Raw genomic sequence first — 22,449 nt, 5'->3', positions numbered from 1 at the left:
AGGCCTAGTCTCTCTCCTGCACTCCAGTGCTGCATTACCAACTGCCTGATGGACATTCTCAACTAGATATCCCAGAGTCACCTCAAATTCCACTAGTCCAAAACAGAACTCATTCTCTTTCTTCTCAAACTCTCTCTTCCTAACTTCTTTATTTCTGTTGAAACTACCCTTCAAGTCATCCAAGTTGACAACCAAAGAGACTATTCAACTCTTCCCTCTACTCCATCCTTTACATCTTAACAGTTGCTAGGTCTTGTCAATTTTACTTCCTTAGCATCTTTTACTTCTGCCCCCTTCTCTCTACTTATCTAGCCTCTTGCTCTAGTTCAGTTCCTTAACATATCTTGACTCAACTATTTCAATAACATTCTAATTGGTCTCCTTGTAGCCCATTCGCCTCTTTCCAATCCATGCTCCACACTGCTGCCAAATTGACACTCCTAAAATACAGGCCTTTCCATACCATATGTAAGTATAAATATATAATATCACACATGTTAAGCATATGTAAGCAATATACACACAAATATATAAGGTATATATGTATACATACACACATGTGTATTTTCATGTACTCTTGGTGCAGCCAAATTGGCCTTGCTATTCCCTGTATATGACATTCCTTTTCTAGTCTCCATGCCTTTCTATAGGCTGTCTCTCTTCATAAAATCCCTAGTTTCCTTCAAAGCTCATTCATGTGTCTTTTCTTACTAGAAGTCTATCTGAATTCCCTACCCCTGCCCCGGCCGAAATTACTCTGTATATACTCTGTATTACATTTTCAATATGCATGTTGTTTTCCTAGTAGAATGTAAGCTCCTTCGGAAGAAGGGTGATTTCATTTTACATTTTTCTATCCACAGCCTCTAGCACAAACTAAGGGCTTAATAAGTGCTTTCTGAAGAGATTCTATCTTGTAATATAAAAATCAGGATAATTCTGTGTTCTACTCATTTTATTGACTTTCTCTACCAGGCAAAACTAGTCTCTTCATAAATTTCCCTCCACTCCAGCAGCTCCTTCTTCTGAAGGGGTAGTTCCTCTTAGAACCCCTATTAAGGAAAGTGACCAAGCTGGTCATGTCTTCATATCTCTGTACTCCTTATTCTCTGGATTCTTTTCTAGATTCCTCTGATGTGTTGTCTTCCCCCATTAGAATGCAAGTTCCTTGAAGATAGGAGCTGTCTTTCTGCCTCTATTCATATTCCTATCACTTAGCCCAGTACCTGGCCCAGAGAAAGCACTTAAAAGCCTGTTGATTTGACTTGAAAAGAACAACTTGAATTTATGTGGTACCTTAAGGCCAGCACAGTGCTTTCCTCATTAAAACTATAGGATGTAGAAAGCTTAGGTGTCAGTCCCATTTTGTAGGTAAAGAAAGAGATATCCAAAGAGAGTAAGTGAATAGAATCACACAAGCTAAGAAGTGTCAGAGCTGGGATTCAAGTTCAGAACTCTTGATTCTAAGAAAAGCTTTCTTTCTGGGTACTTAGCAATACTTAGGCAAAGAGTCACTTAGGACAAGTAAGTGAAACCACATGTTATAGTGGATATAGAAAGAACTGGTTTTAAAGTTGGGAAGTTAAAAGTCCCACCTCTTACCCATGTTAGTGAATGACCCTATTATACAAGCAACTTAACCTCCCAGGGCCCATTCGACTCTCCTAACTTTAATTTTCGTAACACTGCCCCATCTGCATTGGTAGAGAGAGTCTTCTCACTGCAATTTTTCTATACTGACAAAATCACTGGACAGTTATCAACTATTACTATTAAAAGATTTAAAGATTCTGTTAAAAGATTCTAATTTGATCAACACTGTTAGTTTTATCTTAGTTAAATCCTACTATTATCTCAATTTGGAAAGTAACTTCAACAAAATACTAAAACTTTCATCTTTTGATGACTATATACTTCCATCTTTTGCAGCACCTTTCCCACTCCAAGATATTACTAATGGCCAACATGGCAATGCTAATGGCAATGAATAAAGAATATAGTCTTTTCCATGCAGTGAACTTAAATAGAATATTCTGAATTTTCATTTCAGATATTATTTGCATAATCTGTTCTGTTTCCAGTTCTACCTTTTAGACCTGGTGTTGGCAAATGTAAAATGAGATAAGAATGAGTTTTACATTTTTTAGTAAAGTTTTATTCTACTATAAAATGTAAAAAACCATTCTTAGCTCACCTCCCTCAAAATCAGGCTAGTGGGCTGCAGATTATTCATTCTTCTCTTTTAGACCTTTGGCTAGGTTGAAGATTTTGTGAAAGAAAAATCACCATTCCTTTTAGCCATGATGGTATCAAATTCAAATAGTAACTTTACGCAACACTTTTTCTGAAAGAGAATAAGGTTTTGAAGACAGAATTTAGTAATTCTCCTTGAATTAATTTCAAAGGTGTAGGAGAGACATAATTTAGCATACATACTGTTTTGCCCTGAAAGTTTCATCTGCCATGGGTAAGTCTGTATCAACAGGGACAAAATCGGGGCAGCTAGGTGGCACAGTGAGTACAGCACTGGCCCTGGAGTCAGGAGGACATGAGTTCAAATCCAGCCTCAGACACTTGACACATGTACTACCTGTGTGACCTTGGGCAAGCCACTTAACCCTAATTGCCCTGCCCCCTCCCCCCAAAAAAGTAGACAAAATAAGTTATTATCATAATGAGATTTACCTTTTCCACTTTCTCCTTCTCCATCAAGGCCTTCTGGTATTTTTGAAATATACTGAATTTTCTCCTCTTCTGAAGGCACAGCAGTCTAGAGATCCAAATTGAATAAAAAGCAAAATAATGCGCAAACAGAAGTCCAGCTTAACTGCAGTGAACACTGAAGTATCAGAAAATGATTCATAACATTTGGTTCATTATTTTAACATACACAGATTAAAAAAAAATTGGTAATACTGATTTCAAAAACCAGAAGAAATCTTACATTATGAAAGAAATTGCTCACCTTGTTTTCCCATGCTTCATCCATAGAAGAACATAGGATTTTCTGCTTAAGCCTTAGAGTAGTAACTCCCTAACAAGTATAGGATGGCCTTGTGCAGAAATTAAAATGGATTTAAAAATCAACTAAGTGCCCATCAGTGGCATGGTACTCTAACTGGGTTTGGGGAGTTGTCATTCTGGAGAATGTTGAATTATTTGGCTACATTATATCTGAAAGGAAGCTTTGCTTCCTGTCACAAGGAATTTCAATGAGAGGGTGATTTCTACTTGTAAAAAAGTTAAGTACAACAAAGATAGATGTTATGTACTATTTAAACATAAGCATATACCCACCCTATTGGTCCAAATAAAGACTATCCTTTCCCCCAAAATATGGCTTTTGTCTGCCTTGCCCCTAGCCTTCTGCGGTATGAGGCAGGGGTTAACTGTATTATGTTTAGCGTTCTTTTATCCACATCACACTGCCTTTTATGTAAGTGACATTATTAACAGCACCTGCCAATGGGGCAGATCCTAAGATCCTTTTGCTCTTAGTCCTGAACAGGGGTAGCTCAGAAAAAAAAAACCCACAAATAACACTGACAGCTTTTGTTTTTTTAATCATTTAGATTTCTAATTTGATCCTTTATACTTGCCCTCTACAAAGAGCCACCCAATATAAAGGTCTTTTTTTTAGAAGAAAAAAGATATAAGAGGAAAAGAAAAAAAATTCAGCAAAACTGATCATATGCAGTGTTCCACACTTATAGATTCTCTACTTCTATAAAGTTTTGTAGGGTTGAGGTCTTCTTATGTCTTCTTTGGCATCAAACTTGTTTGTAATTTCGTAACATTTTCTAAATGTGTAGTGACTTCTTTCCATTTACATTACTGAAGTTCAACTATTTTATGTTTGTGCATTTTGGTAGATAATATTTTCCTGGCTCTTCTTACTTCATTTAGCATCAGTTCATATAAGCCTCTCCTTGCTTTTCAACATTCAGAGTGTGTGTGCGTGTGCATGTGCGTAATATACATGTATGTATTATATAAGGTATATGTATATGTGCATATATATAATGCATTTATAATATGTATTTATATATAAATGTAGAACAATACAAATTTATCTTTAATAGCATAGTACTATTTCAATACATTCATGTACCATAATTTGTTTGGCCATTGCCCAATCAATAGGCATCTACTTTTTATTTCAATACTTTGCTAGCAGAAAAAATGCTGCTGTAATTATTTTGGCATATATGAAGTCTTTCTTTTTGTTTGTTACTTCCTTGGGGTATATAACTAGCAGAGAAATCTCTAGGTCAAAGGGTATGGACATTTTAGCTCTCATGAGGTGGCTTCTAAACATATGCATAGCTCTTATATCTCTCAATTATCCAATTTTCACAATATCTATTTTGTTGATATGGTAATTTTATATAATTATCTTCATATAGTGCAACTTTTTTCTCTTTCAAATATATTTTAAAATATTTTTATGGGGAATAATCTATATTTGGACCAATTTGGTATATGGCAAAAAATGTTACACTATTATTATTCAGAATAATAGAATCCCCAGCCATACCTCAGTTTCCAAGTTAGTTTTCTGTTCTAATCCTTCCAAAACATTTGGTAGAGTCTCTCTACTGCCTAATGAAATAGAAAATATTAAACCAATTTAAGAATTTAATTTTGAAATATTTTATGAAGAAAATAAAAGCAGATAAGTTATGTCAGTAGGCAAATGCAAATTTGCTTAGTTGTCTTGTTTTGATACAAAGTATTTAAAAAGAAAAACATGGGGTGAAAATACTAATGCTTATATTTATATAATACTTTACAAAATGCTTCTTTCACATCTTTGTGAAGTTGGCGGGTACTAGGTAAATATAATTATATCACTCTTACAGAAGACTGAAACTTAGGGCCTCAAGTAACCTGTGAAAAGTCACATAGCTATCAAGATGGCATTTGAACCTAGGTCTCTTGACTGGAACTCCACTGTTCTTTTCACTATACAATACTGCATCTATAAATCTATTTTAAACTAACATGCTCTGAATTTCTTTTCCAAATCATACTTGGCATAAGGATGTCTTTGAAAATTAGGTCACAGATAATGAGAGCTATCCATAGTAAATTACAGAGCCTCAATTTCCTCATCTGTGAAATGGCAGATTTAGTCTATCTACATGACCTAAAAAGTTTCTTCCTACTCTAAAATTCAACTATACTTTTTATGTCCAGAGAAATACTAATGGGAGTTATGCAAGGGGAAATAATTTCCAAAGGTCAGAAGTTCCCAGATGGTCTATGTGAAGATGGAGGTGGAATTAATTTACAACTTATTTTCTCTCCCTTTCATATGAACTACTATTAACAAAAAATTTTCACTCACTTTACCATTAAACTCAGTTTTTCTGAATATGCAAGATGATTAAAAGGAACCAACTAAATTGATCTTTACATAAATGTAGGAAAACTTCATTAACTAAGATCCTACTAATTAAGACAAAGATTAAGATTAGGTATACTAGTACATTACGAAAAGAAAGGATTCTCTAGGAAGGCAAGAGGGCAAACAAGGTTGCAGTCTAAGATATTTGAAGAAAACTGCTTCCAACACCTCAGAAATATTCACAATTACTGTGCTAATTACAAATCATCCATATCCATTCATTAAAGCAAAATGCCTAAGAAACTCTAATATGTAACAGTATTACTTTATGGTAACTGCAATTCATAAAGTTGTATCTTCTTAAAAAGAAATCTATAATTCAGACTATTTTGTTTTCAATAGTACAAATTAATGAAGTTTTACTTTACATCTTAACGATAGTATGGAATGATTGTGTAACCATTTACAAGCAAACGGCATTAATTATGATTTGTTATAAAGAGAATCTATATGTGCCAGGTAGTGTACTAGGTGCAGGAGACAATCCCTGTGCTTAAGAAACTTATACTTTAAATTTTGTGAGATAAAGCATTTTCACAGATGAATAAACTCAGCACATATAAAAATATTAAACAGCAACTTGGTGAGGGGAGAACTACCAACTGGAGGAATCATCAACAGCCTATTGAAGGAGATGACACTTGAGCCTTGAAGGATGCCAAGTTCAAGATCTACAGGGCCTGGCAGACAGCTTGTGCAACGGTATTAACAATAGCTAGCATTTATATAGCACTTTAAGGTATACAAAATACCTTATAAGTACAATATTATTTTGTCCTCACAACAAACCTGGGAAGTATGTACTATTATTATCCCCATTTTACAGAGGATGAAGCTGAGGCAAACAGAGGTCAAGTGACTTGTCTAGGGTCACATAGTAAACCTAGATTTGAACTCAGGTCTTCCTGATTCTAGGTCCAATGTTCTATTTACTGTACCATTTGGCTGGAGACGGGAGAGAGCCTGTCATATATAGGGCAAGTTAACTGGTCAGAATGAGTAAATGAGAGTAATGCACAGTAAGCCTGGAAAGGTAGGCTGCAGCTACGTTGTAAAGGGCTTTAAAAGCCAAGAGAGGAGTTTGTATTTTATTTTCTCAGCAGAGGATCTCATCTCTTACTTTATTCAGAAGATTAAGGCTATCTGCTGTCATCTATACTTCCCCACTTCTTTTCATCTTAAAACTTACCATCCAACTACTCTATACGTGCCCTTGATATGTTCTTTTCCAGTCTCTTTGAGCAGACAATTTTTTCAATCATCTCCTTTCTCTAACCTTCAACCTCTCCCTATCTACCGGCTCCTTCCCTACTGCCTTTAAAAATATGAAAAAAAAAAACCACTTTACAAAAATAAGCCTCCCTCACCCTTTGCATTGTTTCCAACATCGATCAACTGAAATGGTTCTTTTTAAGTTACCAACTAGCAGATATGATGATAGCCTTTTCTCAGTCCAAAAAAATAAGATAATTTTTTTGTTCTATCTACACCAAAAAATGAATATTTCTATATACTTAACAGAAAAAAGAGATTGTATAAAAAATGCTTGCTTTAGGATGAATTGTGATAAATTCCACGTTAGTTTTAAAACTGTCTTTGTTTTTGCTCCCTTCTGTTCTCTTTGAAATGTTTCAATGGCCCTCTTTTTTGGAGTATCATTAATGCTATATCCATCTCCTTCCCGACCCCTCTTCAAGTAAAGAAGCTATGTATTTTATAAAATGCTTTTTTGTAGCCAGATCAAATCTGATTGTCACAACAACCCTAAGTCAGGAAGAGCAAGAGCTGTTTTACAGAGTGGCTAAGGACTTGCCTAAGATCACATATTCAGAACATAGCAATAAGAACTTGAACTAGGTCTTTTAGATTCCAAGGACAGTGTTTTGAACCAGTCACCACCAAGAAGTAGGGCTGATATAATAATTTTTAGGCCCACTTCTCTCTCAAGCCTGTATTTACCAGAGTACTGAAAAAGCTATTAACTTTAATGTTGGAAACTGTTATACAGCTTGACATTCAAAACTGATGAAACAGAACTACTTTATTATATAACAGGAAACTAGCCATGTAGTAAGTGACACTCCTAACTCTATAACATTTTCAAAGTGCAGCACATACATTACCTCATTTGATCCTCACAACAGCCCTGTGAAGGTGTTATTTCCATTTCAGAAATGAGAAAACTAATAATCAGAGAAGTGACTCACCCAGTGTAACTCAGTTAGTATAGAGAATCATAGAATGTTAGCATCACAAAGGACCTTAAGGATCTTCTAGTTTAATCCCATCATTTTACATAAGAAGAAATGAAGAATTAGATGTTAATTTGCCTAAATTTACAGTCTATTAGTGCAAGATAAGACTAGGCCTCTTGACTTAAATTTCAGTGTTACTACGATTTCAAATGGCCTTCTACTGTCTGTTTGGTATGTTTTATGAAGCACTATGTATCTTGTCTAAATGATCAAATAAAAACTGTAGCAAAGTTTTTCTAGTTATATTTTAAAAAGCAGTTACTATAGTGGATAGAGTGCTGGGCTTGGAGTCAGGGAATCCTGGATTTGATTTTTGCTTAACACTTTTAAACTGCACGACCCTAGGTGAGTTATTTAAGCACCATCTACCTAAGGCAACTCCACCTTGCTAAGTCACAGACAGCTTCATTCTATTAATAACATAAAAATCTTTCTCATATCTAAAAATAAATTCTTACCTGTTTCACACACATCTTCTACAGAAGAAATGTTAATTCCAAGGTTTTCTTCCACCTTAACTGAGTTCTTTATGCCATCATGGTCACTATTTTTTTCTACTGTAGCTTCAAAAATTAGTTCAGTATTGTGATTACTATTTATAGTTAGGTTGTTATCCCATTTAGGGGCTAATAGAAGGGCCTGTTCACCACAAGGAGAAATCCTAGGTTTAGAAAGAATAATTTCTGACACTAGGTCACTAATACACTCAGGGTTTTCGGTTTTCAAGTAGTCACTGTGCTTTACTTCCTCAAAAGGAATATCAGAAAGCTCTGCTGTTACTTCTTTGGCATCTGGCACATCTTCAGCTTTTTCAGTACTGACATTTACTGCTGCAAAAGAACAAATACTGACTATAGAGTCTTTAGTCATATCCTCAGACATTTCTTTATTTCTGCTCTGATTCACCAGGGAGTTCTCAGTTGTTTCTGTAATGGCTGAGGTATCCCTTATTGAATTGCTTGTGGCAGCATCATTTCCAACTTCCCTCTCTCCATCATGAATACTTTTGTCTTCTGTATTTACAGTGCTGAAGGAGCCATTATTTTTTTCTTCCTTTGTGAGCTCATTATCTGAAGAATCCTCATATTCTTCTATGGAGTTTATTGGTATCACTGTATTCAACTCTTTTTCTTTTACAACTGGCCTAGGACTTTGAGAGTCATCATTTTCAGCAACTATGCTTGGCATGGGAACCTCACATTCTCTTACTTTTTCAGGAGATACCACAGAAGAGCTCTCATCTTCTTCAGCACCTATTGCAGAGGGTTGAGTTGTTTCCTGTTTGTCTAGGCTAGTCACAACCACTATGTATTCCTCTGTTGTGCTCGTGGAAATGATGGCACCATCATTTATTTCTTCAGCTATTGTGGGAGTAAGTCTATTCTCATTCTGTGGGACTGTGCTGGTCATGACTACCTCATATTCTTCAGTAGTGCTTGTGGAGATCATGGAACTATCATTGATTTCTTCCACTGTACTGGCAGGGGGATGATCTTTGTTCTCTGGGACTGCACTGGACACTGGTCCCTCACAATCTTCCCCTGAGCTGGTAGAGATTAGAGCACTCCCATCTTTTTCTTCTATTATTGTGGCAGAATGCTCGTTTTCCCTTTCAAGCTCACTAGAAACAGGCCTCTCACATTCTTCTGTTATACTCGTAGAGATAAGTGCACATTCATCTTTTTCATCTTTGCTAGTAGAAGCAAGCTGCCTTTCAAGTTCTGCGGTTGCACTGGACATAGGTGCCTCATAATCTTCAGTAGCTACAGAGATGATGCTTTCATTTCTTTCTTCAGTTGTGGCAACAGGGTGCTGAACCTCATAATTTTCAACAGCTGCACTGGACATAGGTGCATCAAACTCCTCCACTATGCTTGTGGAAATCATAGCACACTCATCCTTTTCTGCTTTTCTAGCAGTAGCAGTGAGTTGACTTTGATCTTCTAAAACTGCACTGGGCATTGGTGCTTCAAATTCTTCAAGTTCTATAGCAATCCCATCATTTTCTTTGATTCTTGCAGTACTATAATGACTTTCATTACCTTCAGCAACTGTACTTAATAAAGGGATACAACATTCATCTGAAGTGCTGGTAGAAATCATCAAACCTTTACTCTTGCTTTCACTGCCAACAGAAACACTCTGGTTTTTGTTATCCTCATTGGCCACAGTGGAGAGATCATCATCTTTTTCACTTGCTGGAAGAATGTGTTCAACTTCATATTCTGGGACTGCTTCAGATACTAGAACCTCATCACTTTCAACTATGCCAGTGGAAATTGTGGCATCTTCATCTTTTTCTTCACCAGTGAGCTGACTATCATTATTATTTGTAGCTGCGCTGGTCATGGGACCATCACATTCTTCTGTACCCACAGGGATTAGTGCCATATCAGCCTTTTCTGAAATTGCACTGGTCACACTACTTTCAACAATCTCTTTTGCACTAGAGTAGATCATTCCATGTTTCATTTCTTTTTCTGCACTAGTCATACTATCAACTCCACTTTCATTTGTATTTATGACAGCCATGCCTGCCTCAGCTTCAATATGCTCAACAACAGTACAGATCATCAAGTTTTCACCTTCTTCAGCACTTAGACAAGTCAGTGCACCTTCAACCTCTTCCTCTATTCCTGTGCAAGTTAAAGTATTCCCAACTTCATTTCCTCTGCCTGTACTAGTGACAACACCCTCATCCTCTTCATCATCTTCTTTTGCACCCGTGCTGGTCACAATGCCTTCATCATCACATGGACCAACAGCAATTAGTGTGATATTAGTGACCTCTTTGGCCACTGTACTATCCATTGTACTCTCTCCATTTTCTTCTGATTCAGAGCTTATTGGGAAGCCTTCACTACTATCTTCAGATCCTGTACAACTTGCTGCCCCCTCTCCTTCTTCTGTTATTCCTGTGCTAGTGACTGCACTTTCCCCTTCTGTACCATCATTTACAGAATCTTCACCTTCTTGGTTGGCACTTACACCAGTTGTGGCATCATTATCTACTACTGTTATACCAGCACCAGTAACTATGCTCTCTACCTGTGCCTCTGCATCAGTCACTGAGCAAATAATAAAGTTATCACTTCTTCCTTCCAGTCCCGTACATGTCACAGTACCCTCAGTTTCTTTCTGGGGACCTGTTCTGGTCATACTTCTCTGGAATTCATCTACATCTTGACTACTTAAAGATCCCTCTGTTACTTCTGTGCCGGCACTCGTCACAGCTCCATCACTTTCTACTTCACTTACACAAGTAACAGTACCTTCGACTACTTCTGAATTTCTGCTTGAAGAACCATTACGTTTCTCTTCAGAGCCTGCACTTGTAACAGCATCATCTTTCTCTTCTGTCTCAGCACTATTTACATTATCCTCCATTTTTACTGTATGACCTCTGCTAGAGTCTTTATCTCTTTCTTCTGCATCTATGCATTCTCCACTTTCTCCTTCCTTGGTACTAGTGAGTAAAGTTTCACTTTCAGCAAATCCTTCAGTGACACCACCACCTTCTTCGGCTGCTGCAACAACAGTACATTCGTTAGCTTCTGTTCCAATAGGAACATGATTATCTTCAGTGCATATACCTGTTACAAAGCCTTCATCTGCCTCAATACTTGTACAAAATACAGTGACCTCACTTTCTTCTCTGCCTGTGGAAGTTGCTGTAGTATCCCCTGCCTTTACCAAGTCTATGGTAACTGCTTCACCTTTCTCTTCAGTACTGGTGGCAATAGCAATCTTTTCTACTTTATTAGTCCCCATTGTAGTGATTTTGGTTGTTTCTCTTCTTTGGTGTAGAGAAGTAAATCCATTACCTCCTGCACTGGTGCCTACCTCACTATTTTCATTCCTTCCTTCAACATCAGTTATCACATTTTCAGGTTCTTCTAGTCTTCTTGTAATTACAGTGTTTATGCTTGTATTTTCTGTAGCTTCAACACTTACAGTATCTTTTTCTAAAGTAGGCTCTATTACAAAATCAGCATCACATTCTTCTTTTTTGCCAGTATCTACAACAGCATTCATATCCTGTTCTAAACTAGTGTCCAGAATTATACCATCATTTTCCTTATCAGTTACTTTTGTCAAGACAAATTCTGTTGTGTTAACATTCTCATTATTTATAATCATGTCAGTTTTCAAGTTATCTTGAGATACTGTGCACTTTTCTTTTTCTTGTTCACTGTCTAATGTAGTTCCCTGATCACTTCCTTTAATGTTTTTGATGGTAGCACTGTTTTCTCTCATTAGGTGACTTGTGAAAGAACTGTCGTCATATTCTATATTGCTGCTACTCAACTCAGTGGTTTCAGATTCCTTCATATTCAAACTTGTCTCTAAGACAGGAGAGTGGCCTATGTATGAAGTGTTTGCTGTTTCACCTTCCAAAACAGTTCTTTCCTCAGCTAAAGAACTGTTATCTAAATTATAAGAGTCTTCGTCAGGTACACCAGCTGTAGAAACTAAGCACTGTGAGGAGTTTGTGTTTATGGAATGTTTAAGGGTTGGTTCTCCTTTAGTGGAAGAACTGAGTAATGGAGTAACACTTTCCTCACTTGGTTTAGTTATGCTTGTAAAATTCTTATGTGTGTCAGCATTCTCTGAAGGAACATTCTGCAAAATTCCACAAATGATTTCAGGGTCTATACCCACTTGATGTGCTTCTTGCTGAATGGATTCTCTCTCTTCGGAATTTTGCTTGGATGCAGGGCCTGAAATATTTATTTCCTTAGCAAGGGTATTTTCATGTTCAATATTCTTTTCAGAATTACTGCCAGATGTTGACTGATTTTCTGATTTAAAGACAGAATCTACCGATTTTAGGTCATTTGCAATAGTTCTTAATTCATCAGTTGGAACTAGGGGTGAAGTTTTAAGTTTCACAGTATTTTCAGATCCAATTTCTTGTCCTGAGCTAATGTTGCTTTTGTCTTGGGTTTTAGAGACTTCAAGAACATTTACAAAGATTTGCTCTGTATCAACTTCCATTGGCTCTTGCTCAGGAATTAATAAGTCATCATCACTCTTTCGTGGTTTCTGAAGAGAGGAAATATTGTCTATTGATAACTTTTCCTCTCCTTTGGTTGATTCTTGTGATGATAAACTTCCTCTCCGACTTTCACACAGCTTTCTGTTTAATTTCTTTTCCATGACTAAACTATTGCCTTTAGGCTTTTCATGATTATTTTCAATTTCTTTACCATCCTTCTCATCTGACTTGTTTTCTTCCTTCTTTTTAATTTCCTTACTACCATGCTTTGAGTTCTTACTTTTGTGCCCTTCTGATAATTTCCTTTCAAGCCTAGAACTCACATCTTTATCACTCCTGTGTTTTTCTTTTGTCAATGCCTTTTCTCCCAATGGTAATTTAATTTTGTGACTAGCATCTTTCAGTGAGCTATGTGTAGATGAGGAAGTGCTTTCAAATTCAGATTCAACACTAGTTTCCTCTAGAACTTTATCATCACTTTTGGGCTTACGTTGTTTATCAGTGTCACTTTCTTCTAAGCTTTTTTCTTTGTCAGGCTTTTGAGTAGCTTGTTTTGTGACACTTTCTTGCAATTCTGCTTCATTTGCTTTTGGTGGCTTATGACTTTTTGATTTAGACTTTAATAAAAATCTATCTTCAACTAAGCTCTTAGTTCTTCTTCGCTCCCTATGAACAATGTCTTCTGTTTTTAAATTACTATCTGAATTAGTTGATTCCATATCACACTTATCTTCTGAATAATTTTCATTTTTTTTCTGAGTTGTATAATTGTGCTGTTTGGAACTTTGGGAGTCTTTCTGAACTTTAGAATCACTTGATCTTCTTGACTTGTGTTCTGATTTAACTTTTTCAGCTGAAACGTGTCTATCTTTTTTGCTATTTTCCTTACGTACAGTTTCATCAGTTTTTATAGTGTATTCAGAAACTGTTTTCCCATCTTTGCTAAATACAGATATTTTCCGTTCATTCTTATGTTTACTTTTTTTGTCAGATTTATCATCAGAAGAAATCTTTGGTTGTTGACTTTGTTTTTGAAAACTCTCATCTCCTTTCAAGACTTTCTCAGAAGCATGGAGCTCAGTCTCATCAACTGTTTTATGTACAATGTCTACTTTATATTTGTGTTTTGTAGACAATTTATCTTCTGATAGAGTTTTCTCCTTTTCAGCCTTTTCTCTGTTTGATCTCACTTCCTTCTTGGGTATATTTTTTAAATGCTGTATTTCAGAATCATCTTTCTTAAGATGCTTTTCATTTTTAAGTGCACTTTTTTGCTTCTGAATTTCTTCAACATTCATCTCTGATTTTTCCAAATGTTTTTTAGCATCTCTTATGTCAGGGTCTTGCTGTGCTCCTTCCATTGGAAAGGAGGTAGATGTCCGTCTTTTCTGTTCCTTTTCCATTTTGGATTCACTTTTGTTTTCATCAGGTGAATTTAATGACTCAGAAAGTCTCCGGGCAGGTTTGCTTGGGTCACTTTTTGTATAAATGTGCTTCAGTTCCTTTGAAGAAGATACCTTTTCACAATGCTATAATGGAAAAAAAATGAGATTTAAAAAAAATGCCTTTTCTTTTTCATGTAATATATTTCATTTAGGCAGTTGATATTTATGCTTTTCAGTCACTAAAATAATGTAATATAATGATGACAGTAGTTAATTCATATTGACTTAAAGACTATAGATTTTAATTCTGAATTCCCCAAATAGAGAAGCATTTTGGTATAGTGGACATCTTTAAAACTGGAATACCAGTAGTTCCTACCTTGAAGGACTATTTTGAAGTTCAATTGAGATTTTCTATGTGTGTATCTGTGTATATGCATAGTCTCTCTCCCACTGTATATATATCTTCATATATATATATATATATACGTATATATATATATATACAGATGTATATTTGTACACATACACATATAACATGCAAATTTAGCAAACTTTAAAGTGCAATATAAGTCCCAGTTATGATTAAGAATCCAAAATTATATAAGAAGAGACAACATTTACTTAGCACTTACTATGTATCATTTAAGGAAATTGAGGCAAACAGAAGTTGAATGAATTGCCCAGGGTCAAACAGCTAGTAAGTGTCTAAGGCTGGATTTGAACTCAGGTCTTCTTAACTCCAGGCCCAGAACTCTATCCATTGTGCCACTTCCTTTATTAGTTTGTCTGTTTAAAAGTACTCTTCATTGCCCCCAGTTGTTTGCAGTCTTCTCACATCTAAGTCAATCAATTAATCAACTGATCTATCCATATGTTTCTTTACTTATCTTGGTACACATTACTTACAACCTGTGTGATCTTGGGCAAGTCACTTAATTTCTCTTGGGCTCAGTTTCCTCATTTGTAAAATGAAGGTTAGATTAAGTGGCCTCTGAGGTCCCTTCCAGCTTTAGATCTATGGTCGTGTATTATCCCTCACCCATGGCTTCCTCAAAAGGATGAATGATGTATGCTTGAGGACAGGGACTGTTTTGTTTTTTTTTCCCCTAGAATGCTTGTTGAATTCAATGAGATGGCAAAATGTCTTAATAAAAGAAAATTCATTTCAATATAATTTGAGTATAGGTTAAGAGGCAAACTAATTCCTTTTTTAAGTGCCAGAAATTTGGGGGCAGGCTTGGTTTAATGAGCAGTTAAGATCCATTTGTTATATCTTAAAGTCCTTCAAAGAATTCTTTTCTCTATTAAAATACTAACTCCTTTTTTTAAAAAAGCATACAGATGTATTTATCGTGTTTTTTTCCTAACTTTAATTTTTAAAAACTCACAAAATTCATTCATTTTATGAAAGGAACTCTTTAGTGCTTTTAAAAGATTTTACTTATTTACATCAATATTTCAAGGATCTATGATTTCATCTATCTAGATGCTCCTTCCACTAACACAGATTGAAATTCACTCCTTACCCCCAACTGCCTAATTCCCCAGTGCTTTGTTTTTTTTTTAACTTCTTTCTTTGGGACAAAACAATGTGGGGTGGTAGGTGGCAAGTATCATTCACATGTTTGTTGGGCAGAGTCTCTTGTGTTAAAACAAAATATATTCACAAAAATATGTGTGCCCGTGATTTTTTTCATATTATTCATTTGCTTTTACAAGTATTAGTGGGCATAAGAAGTTGTTTAATAAACACTTGCTGACTCATCCTTTTAAAGATATAACAAAAGTAAATTTCACCCCTCATTCATTATCAAAATTTTGAAATTAATTTGATCTCATTTGAGTAAATTATATACATAATTTCTAGTCAATATATTACTTTCTTTAAAGAACTCAGAATTTGATTTTAAGAAAATAATATAACAAACATTAAACAACATAGTAATAAATATTTGCAAGAGGAGTAAGGATGCTGCATTAATCTTTACACAAAGAATTATATTTCAATTTACTGGGCATGGGTTAAACTTCTGTCTTATTATATACAAGAAAGAGTAATTGTTGAAATTCTTTCACTTTTGGATGATTATAAGGCATTTTAGTCACATTATCACAAACAAAGCACTACAAGTATCTATTAAAAAATCAGGAAACAGTAGAAGTGGGGTTAAAAAAAAAAAGAAAAAATGCAGCACCATGAATATGCATCCAACATGGTTTCCTGAGGAAATAGCTTAATAGGAAAAAATTTTAACTTAAAAAAGAGTGTCACATTAGCTTTCTCCCCAAAGTTGTTTTTTTTAAAACAGGGCATTAAAAAGAAGCTTTAAAGGGTTATGACATACCTCATTTGTTTTTAGTGCTTCTTTGGGGTCTTCTTCAGAATTCTTCTTTTTAGAATTATCATCAGTATGCCTAAGTATTGAAATAATGAAGTGAAATGATAAATATTAATGTAGTTTCAGTTCTATTTATAGATAAAAAATTTCTCAAAATTGTTGCAGTCCAAAAAACTATGATTTACAAAATTATTGCTAGATTGGTTATACCTAAAATAGCACCTGTTATTTCAAGTACTGCTATGATGGCAAACAGCATGATAAAGTTAAAAAGCTCTGGGATTAAAGGCCAGAAATGTAACTTTAAGTTTTAGTTCATATTTCAGCAAATCATTTAACTTCTCTAAGTCTCAATTTCCTCATCCTGTCATAGCTGTACCTCATAGGGTTGTTTAAAAAAATGAAATGAAAACAGACCAATTATCCAGACTGGGAAAGGCTAGATAGATGGCTGAGGTTAAACATACCACACCACAAAATCTCAATGCAGGAAGGGGCCTCAGAAGCAGTTTAGTCTAATTCACATCTGAACAAGAATCTCTTTGACAAAAAGATTACTAAGTGGTCATCAAGTCTTTCTGGAAGATTTCTTCTACTATCTTATAACGTAATCCATTTCAGTTTTGTATAGCTCTAATTTTTAGGAAGATCGTCCTTATATTGAGCCTCAGTTTGCCTCTGCCATTGTTGTAAGTTCTGCCTTCTGACGCCCTTCAAATATCTGAAAGGCATGACTAGGTGACAGTTTTGGCATCAGTACTCTGTCTTCTCCAGACAAAATACTTAAATCTTTTAGCCATTTTCATATGGCCTCATCTCATAGCCTTTCACTATCCTGGCTAGCCTCTGGATGCTCTTCAGCTTAACAACGTTCTTTGCTGTGGAAGGCCTGGTAACTAAAAAGAGAATTTCATATATATTCTGACCAGGCAGAGCAGGACTATCAGCTCTTCAGTCTGGACACTATGCCTTCTTTCTTGACCAAGTCCACAGTAACAACAGAATTTTGCTCTGTTATTTCATGCCACCCACTGACTTATATTGAGCTTGTAGGCTACTAAATCCATAGATTATTTTCACACAAACTGACATCAAGTCATGCCTATCCCAACATGTACTTGTGAAATTGGTTTTCTGAAAGAATGTTTAAGACATCATAGTAAATCTCTTCTTGTTAGATTCAGGTCTAAGCTCTAGTCTGTCAAGATCTCTTTGGATCTGATATTGTCATCCAACGTATTAACTATTTTTCAGCTATATGGCATCTGAAATGACATGCATTCCAAAACATGTTATGTTTTTATACAAATCATAAAGGAAAATATTTAAAAACACAGAAACAAGGAAATATTTAGGGAATTCTACTATAGACCTTTAACAAAAAAACCCTTATATGAAGCCAGTAATGTCTACTTTTTAGTTCTGGCTGTTCAGTCCCAAATCAATGTAACTGAAATAGTCCACATTTCATTATGTTGTCCAAGAGAATTTCATTAGAGACTTTATCCAGTGGTCTGCAAAATCTACAGAAATTATACCTACAACATTCCCTTGATCTATGAGTCTAATAACTTGATAAAAAGGGAAATGAGAATGACATCTACTCTTGTTAGAGGTTTGTGATCACCACCTTTCTTTTCTAGATGATTACTAAATATCTCTTTAATAATATGTTCTAGATTTTTACCTGGAATTGAAGTCAACTTCACTGGCAAACGCCAAGATCTACCTTCTTTCCTTTTTGGAAAACCAGGGTACTTGCCCTTCTCCAGTCTTGTGGCACATCTCCTATTCACCATGAACTTTTAAAGATTACTGACATTTTCCTCCCATGTGTCTCCTGGGACACAGGGGCTTGTGGCATTAACTAATAAAGAACAAGTGCTTTCTTGCAATCTCCCTCACTCAAATACAAAAATGGATCTGTGACCTCAACCTCTTTGTTCCCTCAAACGATGTAAACTGCATCAATACCTTTTCATCTAATGTGACACTTGTCCATGTCCTATAAATTTACCAATGGTTGTATATACTAGCTGGAGGTCTTCCTCATTTTCTCCCTATTTATTTTAATTAGTCACTTTTCTTCTGTTCTTTTTACTCCGAAGAGTATTCTCCTTGGCAGAAAAAAGAAGGAAATTAGGAGTTGAATAGTTCGGTTTTCATTATTCATTATCTTTTATGTCTCATTTATGATATTATCATTCATATCTCTTATAATGTCCCATTCATTCCAAGCAGCAGTCTTATATTTTTTTCTGATCCTCTAAGAACAATAGGTTTAGAAAAATCCCAAACCCTTTCACTGTTTTAATAATTTCTCGTCAGCCTCATATAAGCTTTAGTACTTTAGACATGACTTTTGTAGGCCCATTCCATACTCTTATATTCATTTATCTTCCATATTTGTCTGACAACAAAAACAAAATAACAGAAATAAGTTGGTTCATGAATTCTCTGTGTACCCACATTGGTTTAGTTATACAATGCCTCTTTCTCTCTTCTTTATTATTCCTTTGTCATAAGGATTTACCTCTAGAGACCTTAAGTCTATTATTAATTCTGGATGGTTTCTCTGACAGTAAGATACTCCAAAGATCAAAATGGCTCTCCAAACAGAATAGCCAAAGAGTCACAAAAGACTTACTATAGGTTTCTGTATTCTTACTTTGTCTCTAGAATTGACAATCACACTATTCAAAAAAGTTCAATTATTTATTTTAAAATGAATCTTTTATATGTTAAACTTTCTAAGTGAAGCACAGTGATTAGTAAGAATGGTCATTAATCTGATTAGTGAAGTATATTAAATTTGCCCACACTAATTCGAAGTAAAGCTATTTTCTTACAATTTTTTTAACCTGGGCTATGATGGACATCATTAACTATGAGTAAGAATAAAACAGAACTGGATTCAGAGTTATTGGTTAAAAAAAGGGAAGATAATAATAAAAAGTAAGATTAAGGAAAGAGGCTTGTTGGTTTAACAGGAGTACTGAACTTGAATTCAGATGACTTAGGTTTAACTTTGGCAATGTAGTAGCCTGCAGCCAAGTCTTAATTTTTTAATCTGTAAGATGATGATAAATAATACTTGCTATCTTACGAGGTTTTACACACACTTATCTTGCAAATGCACTCTTCAGGGGAGATTTGATACTACTAAAATCTTGGATCCTTTCTTTATGGAAGCATAAATGTAATTTGTTATTATCAATTACCATGAAAGTGTAGGTACTTAACAATGGCTTACTGAAATAAGTATTTTATTGAATAACTAGACTTGCCTAGATAGTGGCACAATATGAGCCACTGTGATAGTAGGAAGGCAAAATTTTTAGGTTCTTCATAAATTACATTAGCTGTATGGAAATGAAAGGCAATCACATTGCTAATAAAAATTAAAAGGTGGTTGGTTTTTTTTTTAAATCTGTAACTCTGTATTCAATGAAACATGCTTCAAGGTGAAGAGGTACCATAGGAATACATGATAGTTGTGAAGAAAAAATATATTTTACATTTAAAAAAAGTACCTTGTATCTTTTTTTCGTTTTTTACTTAGAGCTACTTTTTTTTCTAAAACCTTTCGTTCTTTAAGTACTTCTTTAATTCTGGTAGTTTTGGATTCCGAGTTTTGTCCAGATGACTCATCCAAGTCCATACTGCTTTTGCCTAGGATAAGCCAACATAAAATTTAGAAAACAGTTTTTAAAAAGTAAAATATATTACTCTTCCATCAATGTTTTCTAATGAATCTAGAATTGGTAAGTGTCAATAACAGTATCATTATAGAACATTAAAGAATTGAACACAATCATAGAGGCCATTTAGTAGAAAACGCCATAACAATCTCAAGCTCTATTTTAAACATAAAACCTTTTGAAAATCTTAATTTAGCTTTATTAATTCCCACATTTCTAAAGCTAAATAAATGTTTCAATACTTAAAATTAAGACTTTACAGTCTAACTCAATAAAATCAGACCAAAATGACAAAGGATACACAGGTACACAGCTAATAGCAATTTTCTGTTTAATAAGATGTTCATGATTGTCTAATGTCACATTATAGCTGCCTTTATGCAAAATTTGATAATTTTAGTGAATACCAAGTATTTAGCTTCGCTGTATATTCACCAAGTTCTTCTTTTATAATCATTAAGAAATCAGTTGGTTTTTTTTTTAAAGCATATTAACTAAATAGAAGCATTTTATAAGTTGTTATTGAAGTACCACTTGAATGAGTTGCCATGGCCAAAGAATCCATCACTTAGTGGCCAACCTGCTGGTGATGAGGAACTCCACATTTAACTGGTTCTTGAACAACAGAGAGAAGTCTGTTGCTAGCCTTGTATTTGAAGCCTTTCTAGCCTATGCTTGATTGACATAGCCTTTAAGAATTCCAGGTCACCTCCATACCATAATGCATCAGAGGAAGACTCAAATATCATACTTCCAAAGATTAACTTAAAAAAATGCAAGTACATAGATAGGTAATTATAAATGTATAAATACCCATACATATACACACATATGTGTAGTTATAGACATAGATATAACTATGACACACTCACTAGCTCCCACGAAAATCAATTTCATTGCTTCATTATGCCATAACTTTGATTTCCTTTCACAATATTTTTACACTACTACTACTGTTTATAAAGGAAAAAAAAATTAAAATCTTAAAAAAATGAATTATCTTTAGTACCTTGACTCTTGGTTTTTGAAGATTTTGTTTTTTCTGCAGCTTTCTGCTTACGTTTTTCTTCAAGCCTCTCCCTGTTAACCTGTCTCCTTAAAAGTCTTTCTTCTTTCTCTCTGGCCTAAAATACAAAGTAGAATGTAGTATTCACAGTCATCCTGCCAACTTGTTAGGCAAACCCCACAAAAATGTAGAACAACAATTGTTTAGGGGCAGAATCTGGCTAATAAATATGCAGTGGAAGAAGCTTGTTGTAAGTTACTGTCAACATGTGATCTTTGCAAAAGTTTGTGTGTGTGTGGGCATATATTCTAGTGATCTACAGTGTTTGGGTGTGGATGCTCCTGATCACCAAAGCAGATAGCAACCCTTCTGTGGCTTAGTAGAAATCATTCAAGAGTTGCTGAGACTGAAAAAAATTCATCACCTTTCACTCAGTCTGGTGATGTGTATTTCTGTATTTACATAGGTTAGTCCTCAAACGATGAACATATATAATTAGCCTGTCTCCAGGTTGTATGTGGGAAGCCTTGCTGTCTTGGTAGGGCCTACCTTTGACAGTACAAAGTCAATCCCACAAGACAAGGAACTATTAGAAGGGAGGGTTAACTTGGTATCTATGAACTTTTTTTTTTAATATTTTGATAACTATTTCATTAGAATTGGTTTTCTTTGTAAACCTATTTTATGTATTTTAAAAACATTATTCTGAGAAGGGGTCCATGAAGGTATACCAGACTGCCAATGGTGTCCATGACTTAAAAAAGGTTAAAAATTCTTGCATAAGAGGATGACAGGCGTGTGTGTGTGTGTGTGTATGTGTGCGCGCGCACGCACACATGCACGCATATGTTTATCTATGCCTGTGTGCGTGTATCCATCATAAGGACTGCAGCTATCAGGAGAGTAAGAGATACAGATCTAAAGGTTTTCAACAACTCTTTAAAGGTATAATTTAATTCAAAAGAGTAGTAACTTGATAAATACTGTAATTTTCACTTAGCACAATCCCTATAGAAAGTGAGCATATCACAAAATTTATTGTTTCAATAAGTCATTTTTCATAATTTTCACAAAACCATTTCGTCATGATTCTTTCTTAAGTATTCTATACAACTAAAGATCTCCAAAAAAAGTTTGGCAATTATTCTTTCAGTAATTGAACTAAAAAAAAAAAAAAAACAAAAAAACCCAAAAAACAAACAAGCCATAAGCCGGCCTACAGTCTGTGACTTCCAGGATATTCTGGGACTCCATATGGCTAACTGCCTAAACGATCTTACCAAGAAACAGACAAGGAACATGTAGTAGCCCTTGTTATCATGATAGTACACTCAAAATGGTTCTGTTAACA

At 35.0% G+C, this 22,449-nt stretch overlaps 1 protein-coding gene across 1 annotated transcript in view; it reads right to left on the bottom strand.

Annotated features, from left to right (window-relative positions):
* BOD1L1 (biorientation of chromosomes in cell division 1 like 1) overlaps nt 1-22,449 on the bottom strand; it is a 92,302-nt gene that overhangs the window by 50,229 nt on the left and 19,624 nt on the right. Inside the window, exons 7-12 of the mRNA XM_036765071.1 lie at nt 21,102-21,216; nt 19,925-20,063; nt 16,398-16,467; nt 8,124-14,193; nt 4,538-4,602; nt 2,686-2,770 (exon numbers count right to left, since the gene is read on the bottom strand). Coding sequence (XP_036620966.1) covers nt 2,686-2,770; nt 4,538-4,602; nt 8,124-14,193; nt 16,398-16,467; nt 19,925-20,063; nt 21,102-21,216 — 6,544 coding nt within the window. The remainder of the gene's footprint in view (nt 1-2,685; nt 2,771-4,537; nt 4,603-8,123; nt 14,194-16,397; nt 16,468-19,924; nt 20,064-21,101; nt 21,217-22,449) is intronic.

This window comes from Trichosurus vulpecula, chromosome 6 (assembly GCF_011100635.1).
Source record: "Trichosurus vulpecula isolate mTriVul1 chromosome 6, mTriVul1.pri, whole genome shotgun sequence".
In the NCBI taxonomy this organism is placed as follows: Eukaryota; Metazoa; Chordata; class Mammalia; order Diprotodontia; family Phalangeridae; genus Trichosurus; species Trichosurus vulpecula.
This window is presented reverse-complemented; position numbering and strand designations above follow the sequence as displayed.